The sequence below is a fragment of the Talpa occidentalis genome, unplaced genomic scaffold (genome assembly GCF_014898055.3).
Source record: "Talpa occidentalis isolate TD23 unplaced genomic scaffold, MPIMG_talOcc4v2.1, whole genome shotgun sequence".
NCBI classification, from domain to species: Eukaryota; Metazoa; Chordata; class Mammalia; order Eulipotyphla; family Talpidae; genus Talpa; species Talpa occidentalis.
Genome location: NW_026555331.1, coordinates 50,048,341 through 50,071,577, shown reverse-complemented (window position 1 = coordinate 50,071,577; position 23,237 = coordinate 50,048,341). Strand labels below are relative to the sequence as shown.

At 36.1% G+C, this 23,237-nt stretch overlaps 1 protein-coding gene across 8 annotated transcripts in view; it reads right to left on the bottom strand.

The window, feature by feature from the left end:
- The window catches only part of STAU2 (staufen double-stranded RNA binding protein 2), a 251,657-nt gene that overhangs the window by 223,677 nt on the left and 4,743 nt on the right, over positions 1-23,237 (bottom strand). For 5 of the 8 annotated variants that reach the window (XM_054692175.1, XM_054692174.1, XM_037505302.2 and 2 more), the window contains exons 2-3: positions 20,730-20,795; positions 3,825-3,955 (exon numbers count right to left, since the gene is read on the bottom strand). In XM_054692175.1, the coding sequence (XP_054548150.1) occupies positions 3,825-3,938 (114 nt within the window). In that variant the 5' untranslated portion in view covers positions 3,939-3,955; positions 20,730-20,795. Of the gene's footprint in view, positions 1-3,824; positions 3,971-20,729; positions 20,796-23,237 lie in introns of those variants that run through there. The other 3 variants (XM_054692180.1, XM_054692177.1, XM_054692176.1) reach the window with 2 other exon arrangements.

Genomic DNA, 23,237 nt, shown 5'->3' with positions numbered 1-23,237 from the left:
GCAAAAGGCAAGACCAAACCTGGCAAATCTAGCAAAGATTTAAAGAAGAAAAAAAAAGACAAGGTATTTTATTGGCTTGAAGGTCACTCGGTGACACCATCTATTCCAAAATAATCCTTCTCAAACTGCCAGTAATAGTACAGTTTTCTTGAAATACCTACACATGCATATTGACAAGTTATCAAAATAAGGCTTAGAGGAAAATACCATTTTATGTTATTCATGGTTCTCTTTCTTACATTCTAAATTAGTCCTCTTTTGAGATTTGAGAAAATTAAAACAATAACCCATAGAAAAAAATAAAGAACGGTATTTAGGTACTTAGGGTAGGAGGTAAACATTAAGGTAATTATTTCATTTAATAGTCACATATTAAAATTAGCCGTAAGTTTTTTCAGATTCAGTAAGAGTCAATGAAGAAAAGAAGAAAGTATGGAAACATAAGAGAGATCACTATTTCCTGTAAAGATGCATGAAAAGACAATTCAACATCTCCCTGAAGACATCAGTCTTTGTGTTTGTCAACTCTAGATACACATCTGAACCATTTTAGAGCTTAAAGATGAGAGAGCGAATATAGAAAGCAAACAGACACCTATATTAAATTACCTTATTAGTTAATATCTCAAGGATATTAATGAATTATGTCCATTTAAATTTTTCATGGCTAGTTAATATTAAGTATTAACAAATAGTACTTATAAATATTATCTTTCATTCAAGAATATGCCAATTATTCTAGTACTCTTAAAAAATGAACTATAAGCAAATTTTGCCATTTGCAACAACATGAATAGGTCTTGAGGGCATTATGCTAAATGAAATGAGTCAAACACAAGAAGACAAATACTTTTTTACCCCACTTATATATGGATTATAAAAGAAACTAAACTCACAGATAACAGAGAACAGACTGGTGGTGGCCAGAGGTGGAAGGTGGGGTGTGGGAGAAATGGGTGAAGTGGATAAAAGGTACAAACTTACAGTTACAAAATAATCATAAGGATGTAATATACAGTGTTGTGACTATAGTTAATAATACTGCATTATATATTTTAAGGTTGCCAGAGAATAAATCTTAAGTTCTTATCACAGGGAAAAAAATATTAACTGTGTGTAGTAGTGGATATTAATTAGACTTGTTAAGGTGATTATTTCACAATACATTCAAATATAGCATAATTATAGCTCAATTTTTAAGAAACTATTTTAGAGAGCTTTAGGTTAATTTGAGAGGCCTCTGACCAAAGCACCCAGCACAGTAGGCACAGGTTGGCAAATGAAAACTCCAAATCACCAAAGAGAATCCTAGAACTGTTGAGAAATGAAAATGTGGTCCATTTCCACAACAACAAATCTAGTCCATTAGAAGGTGAAAATAATGACAAAGAAGAAAGGTAAGGATGGGGAGAGGAGAAAAAGAGAAGCTGGAGGAATGGCTTTAAACAAGTGAGAAGGGTTGAGATCTAATATAGCAACAACAGGATTGGCCTCCATCAGCAATTCACCCATAATTCAGATAGGAATGAAGAGTTTGAATATATGGGAGGTTTGCCAAGCAATTATCAACCAAGAGGAGCAGGAGAGGTAAGGATACATACAAGGGATATGGAATTTTAGCTGGATATGGACACATGAAAACTGAGAAAAGTAAGAAACAGCAAAAAAAAAAAAAGGTGGTAAAAATCAACAGATTTGTGGTGTTGAATCACAACTGAAATCAAACTACTAGAAGAAATGAACTAGAAAGTGAGGAGGTGTCAGAGAGAGATGAATGCTTGAGTTTAAATTATGAACTTGTAGTGACTGGTAACGCTAAGGTCAAGAACACGACCTATCACAGGATAAGCAATGTATGGCTAAAGAAGAGTAGAAGACAACTAAAGAAATGCAAAAACCAGAAAGGTCAGTATGTTGGAAGAATCACCTACTTAAATCACCAAATATTAAAACAGAAGTCATAGGGGCCTACCTAGTGGCACAAGGGGTTAAGACGCAACCTATGAAGCTATCTGCAGCCACTGCAGCACTAGTTCCATCCCCCGCCATGGAGATACTCATATGGCACAGCAGACCTCTCCTGACTGGCCCACTGCTCCCCTCAGCAGTGTGTTTCAGTTGATCTGCCTGTTCTATTCCCCACTCTGTCTCTGGTGAATCATCTCACCATCCCCCGCCCAACAACTCTGGCCTTCACCTCAGTTCTTATATGTATAAATAAATAAATCTTTAAAAAAATAAAAAATACATAAGTCATATTAGAGAATGAAAGTAAGCTATGAGAAATGTGATGGAATAACCCGGGAGGACATAAATGACTACCATGAGGAGATATGGCCCTTGAGTCTAATACCAAAAATTTAAATCTGGAGCCTTATCTCTAAAGGAGGAATACCTAAAACTGAAAGATGAGGAACAAAGAGGACATATGCTAAAAGAGCCACAAAATATGGAAGAATAAAATATTTATTACCCCTAAATAAGTTCAGTGTAGTACAACAGTAATGACCAACATATATCATTGCACTACAGCACAGTAATAACTACATCTGAGAAAGGTGGGTACTGCTGGAGGTCCAGTGGAGGAATGAGAGGAGATTTCAGAGAAGTTTGGAAGATATAATATGTGAGCTGAGTGTTCAAAAATGAATAAGGGCAAAAGGACCTTCACGGCAGAGAGACACTACAACACAGGCAAAGGAAGAGCTAGGAGGAAAAAAACAGGAAACATTCTAAGAAATGCGAGCAGTGTAATTAAGGCCAGAAACAGAATGAGTATAAAATGAATATAAAAAATATCAAGATTTATGACTAGACAGGTACACCAGGGTCACAACCATCTTCCCTGCACAAAAGACATTATGATCAAATTAAATTATTGCCCAGAAATCCTTCATAAAGCCTTTATTAGGGAACAAAATGGAAGGATCTCCATTTCATCTTATTCCAACCTTTAAAGGAAATGCTAGGAAAACAATTCAGTAGTCAATTCTTTTATGAAAATTAACCTACTTTCATAGAAATAATTGCTTCCATACTATATACAAAAGCTTATGCTCATAATCAAAATCCCCAATATCCAAGATTAAAAATATGCCAAAGAAATATGCATACTTTTTTTAAAGAGATTACCAGAGTTCAAGCATAAATGTAGCAGTTGCAGATTTCTTTGTAACATGTGCATATGTAAACATGTAAATATGAGGTTATAAACATATATATGTATACACACACAAACACACACAGAATACTGCTTTTCCATTTAAAAGAACAATATTTTAAATGCATAGCTATAACAATACTGGTATAAATACAACTTTTATAAATGATAAACCTTAGAATTAATCATCACATTGGAAAAGATGTCTTACTAGATATCTTACTAGATGTCTTACTAGAACAATGGTTACATTGTTAGATTTGCTGTGTCTCCATTTTTATTTTAGCAGTTGTGATTTAATAGAAAGAGCACTATATTTGGAAGCCAAAGAGTATATATTCAGTGTTAGTATTGGCACTTAAAAAATATTAATCTAATTACATAATTTCTGTGCCTGAGTTTTTTAATTTACAAAATGGAAATAATTCACATCTCATGATTTTGTTAAGGTTTTTTGTGAAGTACTGTATTTGAAAGAGCTTTGTGACCCATAATTAGCTGTAAAATTTGTTTCCTTACAGACATCAAAATATAAATTAAGAAGAAAAAGCTATCAGGCCATCCTTAGTCCCCTCCCCCCAGAGTGAAGCACAATTAAAACCTGAGATGATCAACGTGATAGACACTGATAAGCAAGTATCACCACCTCTCTTCATAACCTTACCTTCGAATGAGCAGGCCCTCTTTCTTTCAGAAGTTTATACTGAGGTTGAACTCTATTGAAACGGGCTAACTCTTTTACCAGACACATTGGAGTTTTCTCTTTGGGATTTGCCATTTTATCTTGGAGAGAAGCTGTAAATAAAAAGGCTGTAAAATTTTTGTGAAGAATGAATTTACAAAATGGAAGAAAAGCTACTTTTGACTTTTTTAGATAGAAGTCAGGTTATATATTTGGATTAAATCATTTTCATGAAACTTATTTTAAAAATTCACAATATCTAATGTCTTCTATTACATTTAACAGAAACATGTATCACATCTTAAACAATTAAAGGTAACTTTTTCCCTAAGTACCTAAAAGTTGCTCTTTTATACATACATAGTAACAGCATGCTAAAAGATTTTAAAGATAATGATTTTTAGTATCTTATAACTTTCCTCTTAAAAAACTACACATAAATACATAATTCTTCTGATAAAACTAATTTCATCACTTGATCTTTTTTCCTTCTCATTTGGAGGTAGCATATTAACAGCATTAGCTCAATACCTAGGAATCAAGACCCAAGTGTAAGTACTAGCTCTTTCTTTGCTCTGTTTTTTAACCGAATTTTGAAAGCAAGAAAGAGTAATTTAACAAATGCCAATGTTCTTAATCTGAAATTAACACTTTCCATGTTTGCTTTAAGTCTTATGTTTTAAAAAACAGCATTACATTTCAATTAAGTTTCATTTATCTTTCCCAAAAACTACTACAATACGAATTTAGAATATATTCCTCTGGGATATTTTAAAATACACTTATATGCATGCACGTATATCTGTGAAGAAAAATAATCTTGAGATATATGGTTTTGTAGTCACAAAAAATAGTAATACAGTAAAGATATTTTCACAATTTACTTGATTCAGTCTTCATTATAATTTTGAGACTAACTTTATAGATCCATTGCATTACTTTTAACTGTTGTGTAATTTCCATCACAATATCATTACCACTTTTAGGTTGCTTTCAACTCTATACTCTTACAAACAACACTCAGAATGATTGTACCAAATTACCTTCCCCTGGCAGCTTGAGAACAGCCACTTCTCCCCTCAATCTTGAAAACACACAATAAGAGCAGTTCATTTTAATTTTTGATGACCTGATATTTGACAAATGTTATCCCACTGTTGTTTTTTTGTTTTCCCTGCTATTATTTGAATTCACATTCACAGATTACCAGTGAGGTAAACCATCTTCTCATACATTATGGATAATGTGGGTTTCCTCTTCTATGAACTACTTCTGTCCTTTTTCCTATTTAACATTTTATGTATTATATATATATATTGTATTTTATTTTATGGTCTGCATTTCTAAGTCCTTCCCTAACCTGTATGATCTTAATCATTTTTACTTAAATTTACTAAGCCTTCTATTCTTATGAATTAAGATTTATTAAGGGTAATAAATCTACTTAATTCACAGGTTGTTATGAGGCTGAGATTTTTAATGGGATACTATACTTTTCTAAGTTATATCACAAATATTACAGCTTCTGAATATTTTCCAAAAAATAGATTATTTTAGCCTCATCTTTTCCTTTATCTCATTTACAGACATATTTAATACCCTTTTAGTTTTTCTTCCATTTACCATTAGTCAGTGCCCAAAAAATCTGAAACCTAAGCAGTAAACATGCACATAGATTACATCCTGCTCAGTTACACTATAGCCACAATGTATGGAGAATGCATAAAATTGAGTGTAAGTGGCTGGTTTCAGAACATTGTCCCAAACGTTCTCTGGTAGGTTTAAAGTGGAAAATAGTATTCTTTTAACTTTTCATTGCCTTTTTTCCAGATCAATAATGTGGTATAGTTTCTTGGTCATAAATCATTATGATTAAGAAATTATAGGAAAATTACATAAATATCCACCAAGGAATAAGTGGAAGAAAAGAGATTCTACAAAAACCAATTGTAGGAGCAATACAGCTGACAGTTCTACAATTAAAACATTCTGAGTGGCTTGAGAACAAAGGGACAAAAACCTAGTAATTATTACTTTTTGAAACAGCACCAAAAGGACAAAAGCAAGTCAAAAGGGATCTAAAGAAACCTGCATTTTACGAACTCTACTGTACATCATTCAAATAAACATTTACATATTATAAATTTCAGAGTTTTTATATTATAAATTTTATATTATAAATTTCAATCCAGATAGTCATTACTATAAAATATAAGGTGATCTGGGTCTGGGGCTTAATCAGTTTTGGTTCTTGCAATACCTTATCATGAAATACTCGAGTACAACTGACAGCACAGTTACCAGAATATCAAAGGCAAAAAAATGGCAATTTGTTAAAACAAAAAAAAGAAAATATTAAAATCTGGTAAAAATAAGTCAATTTTGCATAAAGCTGTCATAGTTTCTTATAGCATTAATAGCATTTTGTACTACTACTGCATAGTATTCCTAACTCAGCAATGTTGCATAATCATCCATAACAATGCAAAAAATATTAGGAGCATAGCAAGCATAATGTGACAATTTTATAGCATGAAAATTTTAATAACATTTTAAGCATATTAAGGTGTGATGAAAATGATAAGTTTATAGCTTTTATAATTTGATAATAAAATTTGATCTGCACCCTTTATAGGAAAGTGCTAACCACTAAAAGAGTGCTTCTATTCCATTGATTTTGACTTTCTGCTTCATAAAATACCAAAAATCCAATAAAACATTTTTAATGTGTGACTGAAGTTTTGGTGTGAAAGCTGTTCAAAAATCTCACTTTGATAAAGATTTATAAGTAAAACCCAAATGTTTAAAGTAGTGAATTTAAAAATAAGTAGCAAGAGCTATAATTTTTAGGTCACAAAATGATTAAATCTTTAAATAACTGTTCCTCTCATCAAAAGTCTTATCAGTATACTGACAGAGCAATAACAAAATAATTAAACCAAAATTTTGATGAAACAGCTATAAAATTATAAAATAAGTTGGTCTATTAAATTGACATATAAATTTAAATTTACATACAACTTTTTAGAAAACTCAGTAAAAAAAATGAGAAAAATACACAATGTTGCATATATATACATTTTCAGGAGACCTTAGAAAGTCCTCCTGAAGATATTTTGAGAAAGGGTGGTTCAAGTTAATTCTATAGCTGTAATAGAAACCTACTCTGAGTTAAACAAAGTTAATGACAATGGATTTCACAATCTAAGATTGTCATTTTAAGAGACACCTACATATGATAATTAAGAGCACCTTGGGCATCTCTGCCACTTATATATGTGACCTTGAGAAAAATATTTAAATCTTACTTTCCCCCAGAAATATTAGCTGTTTTCATATCACTGGCTAATGGTATGCAATCAATGAGATGATAATGCAAGGCATTGTTAAAAAGGATCAAAAATCCAGTAATATTCTGACTATAAACAATTTGTTAAAACACATGATGATCAAATATGTAAACAGCGATATGATTTTATAAAAAAAATTTTCATGGCTTTTTAAGCTAAAATATTCTGAATTTTATTCATACACATATACTTCTTCAACATTCCATAAAATGTATTTGACATTATTTTTTCCATAGGCCTATTAACATCATAAATTTATTTCCACTGAAAAATGACATTTAAGACTTCTCAGAGTTGTTAAGGAATATTCTACCTTAGTTGATATGAAATTTGATTACATGTAACTGTTTAACTTGGATAAGTTAACACTTGGTAAAATAGTTATTTATACTAATAACAGTGTATGCACATTCAACAAAAAAACCTCTTGGACTATTAGCTCATAGTTTTCAATCATCAGGCAAAATTCCTGTCCCAAAAGAGCTCACAGTCTGGTAGAAGAAACAGACCACATAAACAAGCACAATAAACTTATCATAAGTACGATAAGGTCATTACAGAGACTCCTTAGGTGAAGGGGGCATTCAAAAGTAGGTTTTAATTAGATTAGTTAAGGACAGTTACAATTCACCAAGCCACAAGGGAGGAAGGCAGAAAGCTACTCCAGACTTTTCTGGAGCACACATGCAGTGGAAAGCATATAAAACATATCAGTCTAGCAAATGCAAGGACATCATTAGCAGAACACAGAATGCATAGAAGAAATAGCATTAAAGATTAATGTGACCAGAATCCACCAAAAAACCAAAAGTGTCCTAAGCCAGACTTTTGAGAATAGCAGTATTTTTCAGTGTAGTAAAACTACAGTGAGAGATATTGCTTGTGAGGTCATAAGCTACCTCATGCACCAAGACAAGTCTATCCACAGGAGAATCCCTTTCTATGCCAGTGCCAGAAATGGTTTGGTTGCATGTCTCTTTGCTGGATCCCCTTTCCCTGTCCCCTGCTGTTGGAAGAGACTCATCCTAATTGCCAAGTAAATTTAAAAAAAGAAAAAGAAAATCAAAAGAGCAATGTATTTACCTACTGGGGGTTCTTGCCTTCTAGGAGAAATATTCATTGCTATAACTAAAACAAACCCTATAACTTCAAATTAGTTCACAACCTAACGTTCAGGTAAAATCACTATCTAAGATGAAACTGCTCTAACTCTCATATCCATTAGGGAACAAATTGAACTTCCTGATGCAAACAACTTGATCTCATATAAACACATATTAAAATTCCAAGTATAAAAATACAACAAAAGCACAAAAAAACCTGGCTAAATATTTTTCATGATCCTATAATACAGAGAATTTTCTAGGTAAGAATAGAAATCTAACAAGCAAATAATGACATAAACTACATATATAACAGGGCCTCCCCTGGTGGCGCAGCGGTTGAGCGCTGGGCTGTGAGGCTGCCCGCAGCCTCTGCAGCGCTGGTTCGATCCCCGGCCGCCAACGAGGGTCCCACATGGTGCAACAGACCTCTCTTGCCGCGCCTGCTGCTCCCCTCAGCAGTGTACTTCGGTCCTTCTGCCTGCTCCCCGCTCTGGCTATGGTGAATTCTCTCACCCTCCCGCACTTCTGACTGTACCCAGTGCTTGTATAAATAAATAAATAAATAAATAAATAAATAAATAAATAAATAAATAAATAAATAAACCTTTAAAAAAAAAAAACTACATATATAACAACACAAAATGGAAAACTTCTCTAGAGTAAAACGCATCATAAATGACATTAAAAAGCAGTCTAGGGCCTCCCCGGTGGCGCAGCGGTTGAGCGCTGGGTTGCGAAGCTGCCCGCGGCCTCTGCGGCGCCGGTTCGATCCCCAGCTGCTCCCCGGCCACCTGAGGAGGGTCCCACATGGCGCGCAGACCTCTCCTGCCGCCCGCTGCTCCCCTCAGCAGTGTGCTTCGGTCTTTCTGCCTGCTCTGCTCCCCGCTCTGGCTCTGGTGAATTCTCTCACCCTCCCGCGCTTCTGACTGTACCCAGTGCATGTATAAACAAAACAAACAAACAAATAAATAAACATGCCTCTATTAAAAAAAAAATATTAAAAAAAAAAAAAGCAGTCTATAAACTGGGGGAGAAATACTTGCAATATGTGAAGAAATACTGTTAACATCCATAAAATACAAAGATATAAATCAATTTTTTAATCAAAAGGGCAAGTATATGCACAATCAATTTACATTATACAATTTATTGAGTAAAAGCATTTGCTCAAAATACTAATGCTTCAAAAAACAAAAATTCAAATTCCAGTGAGATATGGTTTACCCCATCAGATTGACAGAGGTGGAAAAAAGGATCATATAAGTACTGGCGAAGATGTGATGAAATGGGTGCAAACTATTGGTGCAAACATAAATTAGTACATACTTTTGATGGGCAATTTGACAATACTGATTAAAGTTTCAATGGCATCTATCTTTAAAACAGTAATTCTAGGGGGCCTCCCTGGTGGCGCAAGGGGTTAAGATGCAACCTATGAAGCTATCTGCAGCCACTGCAGCATGAGTTCAATCCCCAGCCAGGGAGCTACCCATATGGTGCAGCAGACCTCTCCTGGCTCACCCGCTGCTCCCCTCAGCAGTGTATTTCAGTCAGTCTGCCTGTTCTGTTCCCCACTCTGTCTCTGGTGAATCCTCTCACCCCCACCCATACTTCCGGCTTATACCCAGTTCTTGTATGCATAGATAAATAAAGCTTTTTAAAAAAAAAACAGAAATTCTATATCTAGAATTCATACTACAGGAAGATTTGCCTAAATATATATGTACAATGTCAAATCTAAGTAAGATTATAAATAGTAAGATTATAAAATCAAGAACAATAAGCTAAATATTTATCCATCAATAGTTGATTGAAATATACAATGGACTCTGCGGCTTTGAAAAGTACTTTGTCAGTACTTTTACGTACTGACATGTGAAAACATTACAAGACATGAAAAGAAAAAGACATATCAACTTATTGTCTGATCTTATGTTTATTTTGTTTAAACCAAACATGCATGAATTAACGGAGCAGTAGAACTGACATTGTTTTTGTTTATTTTACTGTGAAAATGTGTAACTTTTATACTCAAACAATTATTTATGAAGCCACACCAAAAGCAGGGAATGGTTTACCATGTGAAAGTTTTAGACTACTATTGTTATTGTTCTTTCTTTTTTTTAATATTTATTTTATTTATGCATACAAGAGTGGGGGTATAGGCCAGAGGTACTGGGAGGGTGAGAGGATTCACCAGAAACAGAGTGGGGAGCAGAACAGGCAGACTGACTGAAATACACTGCTGAGAGGAGCTGCAGGCGAGACAGAAGAGGTCTGCTGCACCATGTGGGTTATCTCCCTGGCCAGGGATCAAACTCATGCTGCAGTGGCTGCCAAATGCTTCACAGTGCTGAGACTTAATCCCTTGCACCACCAGAGAGGCCCCTATTATTGTCCTTTCTAAAGTCTTAATAGTGTCACCAAGTTTCTGAGAAACAGAAAAAGACGCTCAAGGACCTAGTTCAAAGCAGGCCACAAGTGCCTATAATCTCTGACTTTTCCAGGGATTTTAACACTGCTAAAACATAGTGTGGTCTTACCAACATTTGGTCTTACCAAAAAGATTGGATCTCCAGTCTTTTTACCTGCAGCCAATATAATAGGTATATAACAATACCTTATTATGATTCATTTCCCTAATAATGATGCTGAGCATATTTTCATTTCTTTAAATGTTATCTGTACATATCCTGTATGAAGTGTCTATCTGAAATTTTACCCAATTGTTAAATGGGTTATTTTTTCCTATTGCTCAAACTGAAGAGTTCTTAACATATTCTAAATACAACTCATCAATCAAATATATGTTTAGCAAAGAAATTCTACCATAAGCAAGCTCTCTTTTTATTCTATTTTATCCTATTTATCTTATTCTTTTTTTAATTGTTGAAATTGAAGCATTATTTGCATATTCTAAACACAAGTCATCAATCAGACATATGCTTCGCAAAGAATTATTGGCCTATATATCTATCATTATGCCATTGCCACTTTTTTTTTTTTTTTGATTACTGCTGCTTCATAGTATTCACAGATTTGAAATTGGGAAGTATGAGTCCTCCAACTCTGTTCCTTTTCAAGATTATTTTGTCTATTTGGGCACATTGCAATTCTATATGAATTTGAGAATTGGCTTTTCCAGTTCTACAAAAAAGACTACTAGAATTTTCATAGAGATTAAATTGAATCTATTTGTTGTTTTACAACATTTTTTACACTATTAAGTTTTCAATCCATTAGCACAGAATGTCTTTCCATTTCATCGGGTCTCTCATTTCTTTTAACAATGTTTTGTAGTTTTCAGCCTTTCAATTCTTTAAACTTCTATAAATAGAACTGCTTTTGTATTTTCCTGTTTTGGGTTGTTCAACTGTATGTTGGATTTTGATCTTGTACCCATAAGTTTCCTGAATTTGTTTATTAGCTCTAGTGGAGTTTTTGTAGATTCTTTGAAACTGACTATACATGGGATCATGATATCAGCAAACAGAAATAGTTTTACTTCTTCCTTTCCAATTCAGATGTCCTCTGTTTCTTTTTCTTGCCTAACTGCCCTGGCTATAACTTCCAGTACAATGTTGAACAGCAGTGGTAAAAATAGGCAGCCTGGTCTTGTTCCTGGATCATAGAAGAAAGCTGTTAGTCTTTTACCATCAAGTTAAATGTCAGCCGTGGGTTTCAATCTGTTCACTTATGGTAGATCTATTCATGTTTTTCACTTCTTGTTTAATCAGTTTTAGTAATCTCTGTGTTTCTAAGAATTTGTCCAGTTCACACAGGTTAGCCAATTTGTTGGCATACATTTGTTGATAGCATTCTCTTAAAATATTTTTATTCCTTTACATTCAGGGATGTCGTCCTACTTTTATTACTGATTTTCATTATACATGTCTTTATTGTTTATATTGTTTATATTATATTTATGTTTATATTGTTTCCTAGTCCATATTGTGCTTATCTCCATTTTAATCTTTCTTCTTTCTTTGGCTAGCCTTTGTGCCTCTTTTTCTAGTTTCCTTCAGGTATAAAATTAGGTTGAGCGCTTTCTTCTTTTTAAATATTGGTATTTATTGCTAAAAATTTCCTTTTCAGCACTGCTTCACTATATCCCATAAGTTACAGAATATCGTATTTTCTTTTTTTTTTTTTTTTTAAATATTTATTTATTTATTTATACAAGCACTGGGTACAGTCAGAAGCGCGGGAGGGCAAGAGAATTCACCAGAGCCAGAGCAGGGAGCAGAGCAGGCAGAAGGACCAAAGTACACTGCTGAGGGGAGCAGCGGGCGGCAGGAGAGGTCTGCACGCCATGTGGGACCCTCCTCCGGTGGCCGGGGAGCAGCCGGGGATCGAACCGGCGCTGTAGAGGCCGCGGGCAGCTTCGCAACCCAGCGCTCAACCGCTGCGCCACCGGGGAGGCCCCAGAATATCGTATTTTCATTGTCACTAATTACTTTTACTGTCCCTTGTGATTTCTTTTTTTTTTAAAAAATACAGTTTATTCTTTTTTTTTTTTTTTTTTTTTAAAGATTTATTTATTTATTTATACAAGCACTGGGTACAGTCAGAAGCACGGGAGGGTGAGAGAATTCACCAGAGCCAGAGCGGGGAGCAGAGCAGGCAGAAGGACCGAAGTACACTGCTGAGGGGAGCAGCGGGCGCCATGCGGGACCCTCCTCCAGTGGCCGGGGAGCAGCCGGGGATCGAACTGGCGCTACAGAGGCTGCGGGCAGCTTCGCAACCCAGCGCTCAACCGCTGCGCCACTGGGGAGGCCCCCCTTGTGATTTCTTTTACCTGTTGGTTATTGAAGAGCTTATCTCTTAGCTTGCACACATCTGAGTTCTCTAGTATGCCTTCTATTTCTGCCTTCTAGCTTCATGCCACTGTGGTTAGAAGGGATAATTACTATATGAGCTCAGTCTTTTAAATTGTATTGAGGCTTGTTTTGTGGCCTAACCTATCCTGGAGAATGTTTCATGTGCATTTAAGAATGTGTATTCTTTTGTCACTTGGTATTTTATACACGTCTGTTTAGTCTAGTTGGTTTGTAGTCCTCTTTTCTTACTGATCTTCTGTCTAAATATCTACCTCTTATTCAAAGTGAGTCAAGCATTTTAATTTTTTGTTTAATGACAAAATCTGAAAATTTTATATTTGTTGTGTTCTGAGTTGTGTTGTACTCCTCTAAGTAGTGTTGCACTTTGTTCTGATGCACAGGTAAGCTCCTCGGGATCACTTGGTGCCTTCTGAGAACTCTTCCCATGTATTACAAAGTCTTTATCCTCTGGATAGTGAATACATAAACTATTACCAGCCTTGTGTGAGCTCTGGAAAATTTCTTACTGCTTTCCAGTAGTTCTTCCCCTGACTTTGAGTAGGTGCTCCTATGTATCCAAAGAACTAAGCCAAAGACTCTAGAACCCTCTGCAGTCTCCAGAATGCATACTCACTTGAGTGTGTTCTTACACTATAATATATACTCAACATTAGCCCCGATGGGTCATGTCACTCTGGTATTCTACCCTGCAATTCTTTTTTTTTTAAACATTTATTTATTTATGTATACAAGAACTGGGGTATAGGCCAGAGGTGCAGGGTGTGAGAGGATTCACGAGAGACAGAGTGGGGAGCAGAACAGGCAAACCTACTGCAATACACCGCTGAAAGGAGCAGCGGGCGAGTCAGGGGGTGAGTCAGGAGGGGTCTGCTCCACCATGTGGGTAGCTCCCTGGCCGGCCAGGTATCGAACTCATGCTACAGAGGCTATGTGTAGCTTCACAGTGCTGTGCTTAACCCCTTGCACCACCAGGGAGGCCCTGCCCTGCAATTCCAACCATCTTGCCTTCCCAAACTCTTATCTTTGTCTCCTTATCACAAGATTGTCCTGTTTTGGTGTCTCCTCTTTGCACTTTAGTCTGTAAAAAGCTCTAGGCTTTATTGTAAACAGATGCAATAGAAGGGTTTACCCAGTTTCATTCCTTTCTAGCAGTCTGCGATCCAATGTCTAAAAATCATTGTTTAAAACAAAGGAACCAACAAAACTAACCCAAAACAAAATCTAGAAATATGACTGCAGAATTGAGGCTACTAGAGGGTTTGAAGCATGGGGTCAGGACAAAGGGGGAGGGGTCCAACAGTATATAGCAAAGGGCTATGGTTGCCTTGGTGCGGGAGGTGCTATGGTGATGTAGATCTGAGGAAGTGTGATCCTATTCCTCTGACTCATATGCAGGTACTATAAAACTTTGGTACCACAATAATAACTTTTTTAATTTTTGAAAATCAGTGTTTAAATGTTCTCAAGTTGTTTAAGGGGGGGAAGGTATGCTATTGCTGTGAAACAAACTACCCCTAACTTAAGAGCTTAAAAAAGAAGCATGTCTTTTTTTATTAGTTTCTAAAGTCAGCAACCAAGGAGTAGTTTAACTGAGTGGTTCTGGCTCAGGATCTCTCATGAGGTTGCAGTCAAGATGTCAGTGGGCCAGTAGTCTAGGGCTGGAAATTTGACAACAGATGGAAGGTCTGCTTCCAAGAAGGCTCAGTCAAACACAGCTGGCTGGTGGCTTTGACAGCTGTTGGCAGGAGGCCTCAATTTCTTACCCATATGTGGGCCTCTCCATAGGGCTATTCACAACATGGCAGCCAACTACTCTCAGTGTAAGTAATGGGGAAGGGTAGAGGGGGAGTAGACACAGATGGAAAGAGAGGAAGAGGAAGACCACAATGTCTTTCTTTTACAACCCATCCTTAGAAATAATCCATCACTTCTACCATATTCTATTGACCACATGATGTGTGAAGGGATTACACGACGGTGTAAATACCAGGAGGCGAGGATCATGAGGGCCATCTTGGAAAAAGGCTACATAGAAGATAAATCCTGTTATGCCAGTATGGCAAAAAGTCAAAGTCCTCCTATACATTTTAACCTTCTTATGTTTACTAAATTTTTTTTTAATTATTTAAATGTTGGGCCTCCCCGGTGGTGTAGTGGGTTGAGTAATGTGCTGTGAAGCTGTCCGCAGCCTCTGCAGTGCGGGTTCCATTCCTGGCTGGCCAGGGAGAAACCCACATGGCGTGGCAGACCTCTCCTGTCCCCTCAGCAGTGTACTTCGGTCCTTCTGCCTGTTCTGCTCCCTGCTCTGTCTCTGGTGAATTCTTTCACCCTGCTGCACCTCTGACCTGTACCCCAGTTCTTGTATAATAAAATAATTTTAAAAAATTCTTTAACTGTAGCCTGCATTCCCTGGTTTCAAGTAGACAGAGCCTACTCCACAGTCAGACTTTGAGAAAATATAACTAAAAGTAAGTATCAGCAGCTCTTAAGAAAAAAAGAATAGAGTTTCTGGTGCCTACAGCAAGAAAAAGAACAATACCTATAAATGGGTTTGAAAATGTCCAAGTGCTTCATTCTCCCAACTACTTTATTCTAATGACCAACCTAAATGTCTGCCCTTTCTCATTAATATCTAGAACCAGGCAGGAATAGCAGCAAAAATATTAATAGAACAGCAATAGCAGTAGCAGTAGCACCAGTTCCAATACTAAGTGTTTTGCCTTTGTTATCTCAATTAGTCCATACCAAACCTGGGAGATAAATAACATTAGCTCTGAAACGCTAAACCTTTGTTTCTTGATGATCATACCCTGTCTTTACACTTCAGTTCATCATGATACAACTTTATTCTCCTATAAAATACCTGACTTGCTCTTACCCTATCAAGATCTCCCACTCTTCACATAATGAAATTCTCACTTGTCCTGCTCCTCTCCCATTCTACTTGAATCGTGTCTTAAAATTTCCTGTTGGCTTCCAAGTTCCCAATATCTACTACCAAACCTCTTTAAAAGGAACCACCAGACTACTTACGCCTCTGTAAATCCCCTGCTGTTGGACTCTCCCAGTACTCTGCTGCCTCAAAAAGACTTCCCCAACTCCTTGCCACACTGTCCTGTCAAGTCCGCCTGAACAACTCATCCAAACAAAATTTACCTATTTAAGACATTTGTTTCAAAAGAGTATTTCACAGTCACATGCCTTCCTCATTTATTTATATTTGCTACAGCTTAATGCTAACTGGGTATCCTTTCCCTAGGTATAATCAAGCATCAGAGATAAAGATTCAAAATATAATACACTAGCACTGTACCCCAGAAACATTACTGGAAATAAATTCCCATTAATTATTTGAATAAATAAAAAAGTATATAAAAAAATGATTATAACTACTAATTCAGAAAATTCTCAAGGAGGTATAATCCAAACAATTTTTTTTTTTACAAATAAAGGAAAATATATGAGTGGAATACACATATAAGCAATTCACAAAGGGCAAAGAATAGGGCCTCCGGAGTTAAGTCTCAGCGATATCAAGCTATCCCCAATGACTCCTAGCCAGGATGCTGACCCACATGGCACAGCAGATGTCTGCTGCCTTGCTCACTGGCCCCCTCAGCACTGTATTTCAGGAGATCCACCTGTTCTGCTCCCCACTCTGTCTCTGGTAAATCCTCTCACCCTCCCCAGCACCTCTGGCCTATACTCTAGTTCTTGTATGCATAAATAAACAAAAATAAATCTCAGGAGGAAAAAAGGGCAAAGCATAAAAAAAAAGTATATAAATAAATCATAAAAATAAATTGTCTAACAGACTGCAAAATATTGAAAATTGTCAGTGAGGGTAGAGGTGGAAACAAAGGAGGGAGGAGGCCCAAGTAAAAGACTATGGGTGGGAGTGGTGTGAAAACAAAGATCTGAGGAGGTGTCAATTTATTCCTCCAGGTCACATACAGTGTTGTAAACCAATGTTACCTTAATAAACAAAAAAGAAAAAAAAAAAAAACAGGCATGGTATGGTTGATAAATATTAATGCCAGGGCCTCCCTGGTGGCCTAGGGATTAAGTCTCAATGCTATCACCGCTACTGCTACCACCTGAGCTCTATCCCCAGTCAGGGAGCTAACCCACATGGCCCAGCAGACCTCTCCTGTCTCACCCGCTGCTCCCCTCAGCAGTGTATTTCAGTAGTTCTCCTGTTCTGCTACCCCACTCTGTCTCTGGTGAATCCTCTCGCCCCTGCCCCCCCACCACACCTCTGGCCTATACCCCAATTCTTCTACACACACACACACACACACACACACACACAAATTAATGGCAAAAAAATTTGTCAAGAAAGTAAGAAACAGATAGTTCATATACTTTTTAATAGATCTAATTTTGTGCTTTTTCTATTTAGGTATCAAATATCTTTAAAATCCAGTGACCAGTATTTCCATTTCTAATATTTAATTAGATGCAAGTAATGGACAACGGAGCACAGCTGTATGTCAAAACAGAAATACTTACTGTGGCACTACTTACAACATAAAGTGTGTCCAACAATAAGGGTTTGATTAAATAAGTTTTGCTACTTCCAAATTGTGGATTACATAGATTACATAATGAATAATTCCAATTTTTTAAATAAGACATATTCACATAAAAACATACATAGAAAAACACAGAAACATACACAGAAAACATATATAGAAAAACATGCATAGAAAAAAATCTGTAAGTATACACCCCAAAATGCTAGCAGTGATTATTTCTGTAAGAGAATAGTGAAATTATTTGCAGGTTTTCTTTCTCGCTTACCAATATCACTTAACTTTTCTAAAATAAGCACAAATGCACATAGTTAAGAACATATGTTTTTAAAGGCAAGCATAAATATGAGCACAACTGCAACATAGAAGTGTCATTATCATAACAGAATGTGGAACATTACCAGGTTCCATAATAATAATGTCAGCAGGAATTAATATCACATAGTAGCCTAGTTAGTCTAGTTAGCCTAACTAGTTTACTAGTAAGCCAAGTTAGCCTAATTAGTTCTAGGAATACACATGTAAGAATTCATTAGTGCTATTCAGGTATTTTAAGAAAACAAAACTCCAAAATAAAAATTGAGTACTAATCCCAAAGACTGTTGAATATCATATAGTAAAAATCTGAATTGCTTGAAGTTGAATATTAGCTTCAATCGCTTTTTTTGTGCCTTTTCACATTTATCCAGTGACCTCCCCCCCTTCTCCCAAGAAAAATTTTTTAAAAACAAAAATACTCATAAGAATTGGATTTAACTTTAGGTTTACCCAAAGTATTTCCTATAACTTCTATTATTACAGATATAAGCAAATTATACTAACTTTACCCTTCAGACTTGAACATTTTGGGGGATAAAACTTAGTCACTAACATGAGGGGGTCCTTAAGTAGACTAGAAATACATATCCCTTATAAGCAAAGCATGCATAACTCCAGGTACTGTGCAAAATTTCTAACCAAAGTCCAGGGAACTTCTTGTGGCCAAGAAGAACACTGCTTAGGAATTGCCTGCTATGCCTGATTCAACAAAAGCAGTAACATAGTCAGTAAATCCTCACTAGGATTAATCCTTAAACTATAAATTTAAAAGATGTTGACTGGCATAAAAATAAATGATCGTTTCCATCTACTTATGGAATAATAAGAAAATTTCTAACTGAACCCATACAATTAATGATAGGCATCCACACAGTCATTTAGTGACAACTTCACACCTACAAGTCTGCAAGTCATAGCTCAGCAAGCTTCCTCAATGCATCCAATGGGATTTCACAACTCTGAAGGTACAGGAAGCACTAAGCACAGTAGAGCTTTAAGATTCCTTTAACTCTATATGAGTGGCATTTCTGAAGAAAGTAGTATTTGTTGCACAAAAAAATTCTAGCACAAGGAGAAAATCAACAAACAATTTTGCAAAAGGGTAAAAGCTTATGTTAATAGCATTGTGCAAAGCAAGCATCACAGAATACCAGTACTAACAATTAATTGGTTATTGTTGAAAAAAAGAGAGATCACTCACTTAGCAAATACTTGAAAACCACATACAACAAAAACTATTCTAGAATCTAGGGGTGGGTCTAAGTGTAAACAAGCAAAGACAATGCCTATGTGGAGCATACTGTTTAATACAGGCCTTCATGGAGCATACCATCTAACAAGGAAGGTAGGTGTTAAGCAACTACACATTTGAATTTAACTGAGAACATCAAGATATTAAATAAAAGGGCAGGGTGCCACAAGAGCAAATACTAGGCCTGGAAGTCAAGTGAATAAAGTACAGATGAGGGGAAGAGAAGCCCAGGCAGAGGTAACCTGTGCAAAGTCCCTGGAGTTAGAACCACCTTACCCAATCCAGGAACTGAAGCAGTCCACTGTAACTGAAGTGCTCAGAAATTGTGCCTTAGGCACACAGTTAAGTCTGAGATGTATAAAGACATACAAGTGAGATCAAGTTGGTAACTGTTATAGGAGACTGGAATTCACAAAATAGGTCTAGACCAAGTATAAAATAGAAGTCACTGGCTTAGAAATGGTACATGATACAAAGGAAATGGAGATTTCTTAGACAAAGTGACCAGAGTGAGCAGTGAGCAGTGTAGGGAAGGTATTACTTTGTCGGATCACACATAAATTTAATTATATCTCCTTGGTTTGCAATCAAAAGAAATAAAACAGTATTTTCTAATATTATATTTATGGTGCAATGCCAGACTTGTTAAGAACAGGTACGATTAAATCTATAAAGTTCTTGGAAAAATGCCAAGGCCTAACAGAAAATATTTCTTTTAGTGAATCTAAGATATTATATGCTGCAGTTTATTTAGCAGAGCACTTCCTTTTAGCCTTTTCCACTGCCCTAGAAAATGAGGCTTTTTTTTAACACACTGATACAACTACTTCACAAGATTTGTCACTAGAAATGCTTTCAGGGCCTCCCAGGTGGCGCAGCGGTTGAGCGCTGGGCTGTGAAGCTGCCCGCAGCCTCCGCGGCGCCGGTTCGATCCCCGGCTGCTCCCTGGCCACCAGAGGAGGGTCCCACATGGCGCGCAGACCTCTCCTGCCGCCCGCTGCTCCCCTCAGCAGTGTACTTCGATCCTTCTGCCTGCTCTGCTCCCCGCTCTGGCTCTGGTGAATTCTCTCACCCTCCCGCGCTTCTGACTGTACCCAGTGCTTGTATAAATAAATAAATAAAAATAAATCTTTAAAAAAAAAAAAAAAAAAAAAAAAAAGAAATGCTTTCAGCCTGCAGAATTGCCATCTACTCAAGCTATATCATCATTGTAAGCATTCTGAACACACCAAATCCTGAAGAAATATGACATCAAAAAAAAAAAAGGACAAATCTTCTGGTATCGATACTAGAGGTTATCAACTTTCAGGACTATGACTATAATCATAAAACAACCTGTCCTACACAATTTCTGCTATGATGAATATACAGTATTTAATTGCTCTGTAAAGCAGCAGTCAGGTTATGTTATAGAACATTGAGTTAACGTACATATTCTATGGCTCAAGCACCATATAAGTATGACATGGTTTAACAGAAACTCACCTGATTTATTTGAAGCATGTTAAGACAATATTGACCAAACAGCTGTATCCCTCAAGGCTCCAAAAACTGCAAAATGAATGAAGAAATAAAGTTCAACTTAGTTAGTGATCTCACTGATTACCACTTCAAACACACACCCGTGATCAAAATCAAATATAAAATGGAGTTGTTCTACATCAACATAGAACAGTCTTTAATGATAAACATGTAAATACGTGTTGTCTGTCCCATTAAGTAGCTACTAGCCACAGGTAGCTACAGAGAACTTGAAGGTGGCTCATGCAACCAAAAAAAAAAAAAAAACAAATATTAAATTATTTAATATAACTGAAATTTAAATAAGCACACATAGTGAGTGGACAGCACACCATACCGGACAATGAAATTTAGACTAAACAACATCATCCCTTTTAGTTCCAGTGCTCTAAGACAATTCCAGCAAAAGCAAAGCTATTAAAGAACAAATCTTAAAGTTTCAGATTAAGATTTTTTAAAGATTTTATTTTTATTTATTTTTGCATAGAAGAATCGGGGTATAGGTCAGAGGTGCAGGGGGTAAGAGGATTTACCAGAGACAAACTGGGGAGCAGAACAGATGAATCTACTGAAATACACTGCTGAGGGGAACAGCAGGTGACACAGGAGAGGCCTGCTGCACCATGTGGGTTAGACAGAATCCAGGCCATTGTGTTGGGCCTTCACAGTGGCAATACTGAGACTTAACCCCTAGGCCATCAGGGAGGTCCAGATTAACATTTTATGTATATTCCCCTTGCTCCAGTAAGGTGGAAATCAGCTGGTTTTAAACAGCTCTGTTCGTATCCTCCATAAGATAAATTAAGCCTAAAGAATTTAACACGTCAATGTATTCTCTTAGGTGATATGGAGGAAGAGTACATAGTAAAATGACCTAGCTGGGATATTTTTCCTGTTTGTGGTTTTATTATCACTACCAAAATAACAAACCCATTAAAATTAAAATTTTTCCCAAAAAAAATCATTATCCATTACACTGTTCCATTTGGGTTTGCCCCCTTCTGGGCTTGACCTCTTCCCCTTGGTTGTATTTCTTTTCGTGTGGCAAATCTCTTTGACATTATACTTATATACAGGTGTAATTAAATGTGAGTGTATTTGGCCATCATTTTCAAAGGTAACAAACTGAAGGCAAATCCAAAATGACTGAAAGTTTTTAATATATTTCTTACAACAGTGCCCTCAGCATCTGTATTAGTTTTTTGTATTTTCCAAGAGAATCATATGCCATAGAAATAGGACAAGGCCTGAGTACCAGTGAATTTTAGTCCAAACTCTTCAAATTACTTTTTGATAAATTAGCCTGTGTACCTATGAGTTCTTGTTTCTCTTTTTCCCATTTTTTCCTATCTTTAAGAAATAAAGTTCACATAGAAGACAGACTCTAACAAATAAAATACAGCAGAAATAATGAGCTACCACTTCCAAAAAAGGGTTATAAAAGACCAAAACTTCCATCTTGGATGTCTTACCCTCACTCTCTTACTTGTTTGCCCTAAGGGAAACCAGCTGCCATATGGTGAACTGCTCTTTGAATAGGCACATGCAACAGAGAACTATGGAAGAGCTCTAGTCAAATAGCCCAAAAGAAACTGACACTTTCAGTTCAACAGTTCCCAAGGAAATGAATCATGCTAAGACCTACATAAATAAGCTAGGGAGTAAATCTTCCCCCAGTCAAGCTTTCAGATGAAAATATAACCACAAATAACAGCCTAACAGCAATCTAGTAAGAGACCTTAAGTCACAGGTACTAAGCTAAGCTGCACAAAGTTTCCTATCCCACAGAAAAGGTGAGATAATAAATGGCTGTTATTTTAAGTCCTTAATTTCTGGGGTAATCTGTTATGTAACAAAAAATAAGAATACTATTCAAATCACAAATTTTATAATTCTATGGTGCTTTAGCTATTAAGATATTTAGAAAGGCAAAAAAAACTCTCAACATAAGCAAACTAGTTATTAGAACTTGAAAGTGTAAATTATGAAACATTTACATTTCACTCAAAAAAGTAACATCATTAAAAGTGTAGCATGAGTCAAATAATATTAAAATATACTAGGTATAACTAGAAATATCCAACCACTTTTCATGCTATTTAATTGAAAGCAAGTCATGTGAAAGTCAAAAGTATAAATAGACCACAAAAAGTATCTCAGTGATTTAGTGTCTTTTTCTAGAATTTGACATAAGCACTAACTAAATTTGAGAAATCCCATTCTCTTTAATGTAAGCCTCTAAAAGTTAAAAATGCTTATCTACATAGACCTAGATGCATTTCTTCTAGACTCGAGTTTGGTAACACTGTTAGCTGATTCCCAGAAGCAGGCACGATAAGATACAGGAGCACAATTTTAGAATTCTAATCTTCTGATTTGTAAAATGTAGCTTTATGAAATAGCAAAAATGAAAGTACTTCTTCACTTAAAATTGGTCATACAATTATAAATATTCTGTAAGCATTTCCTTCG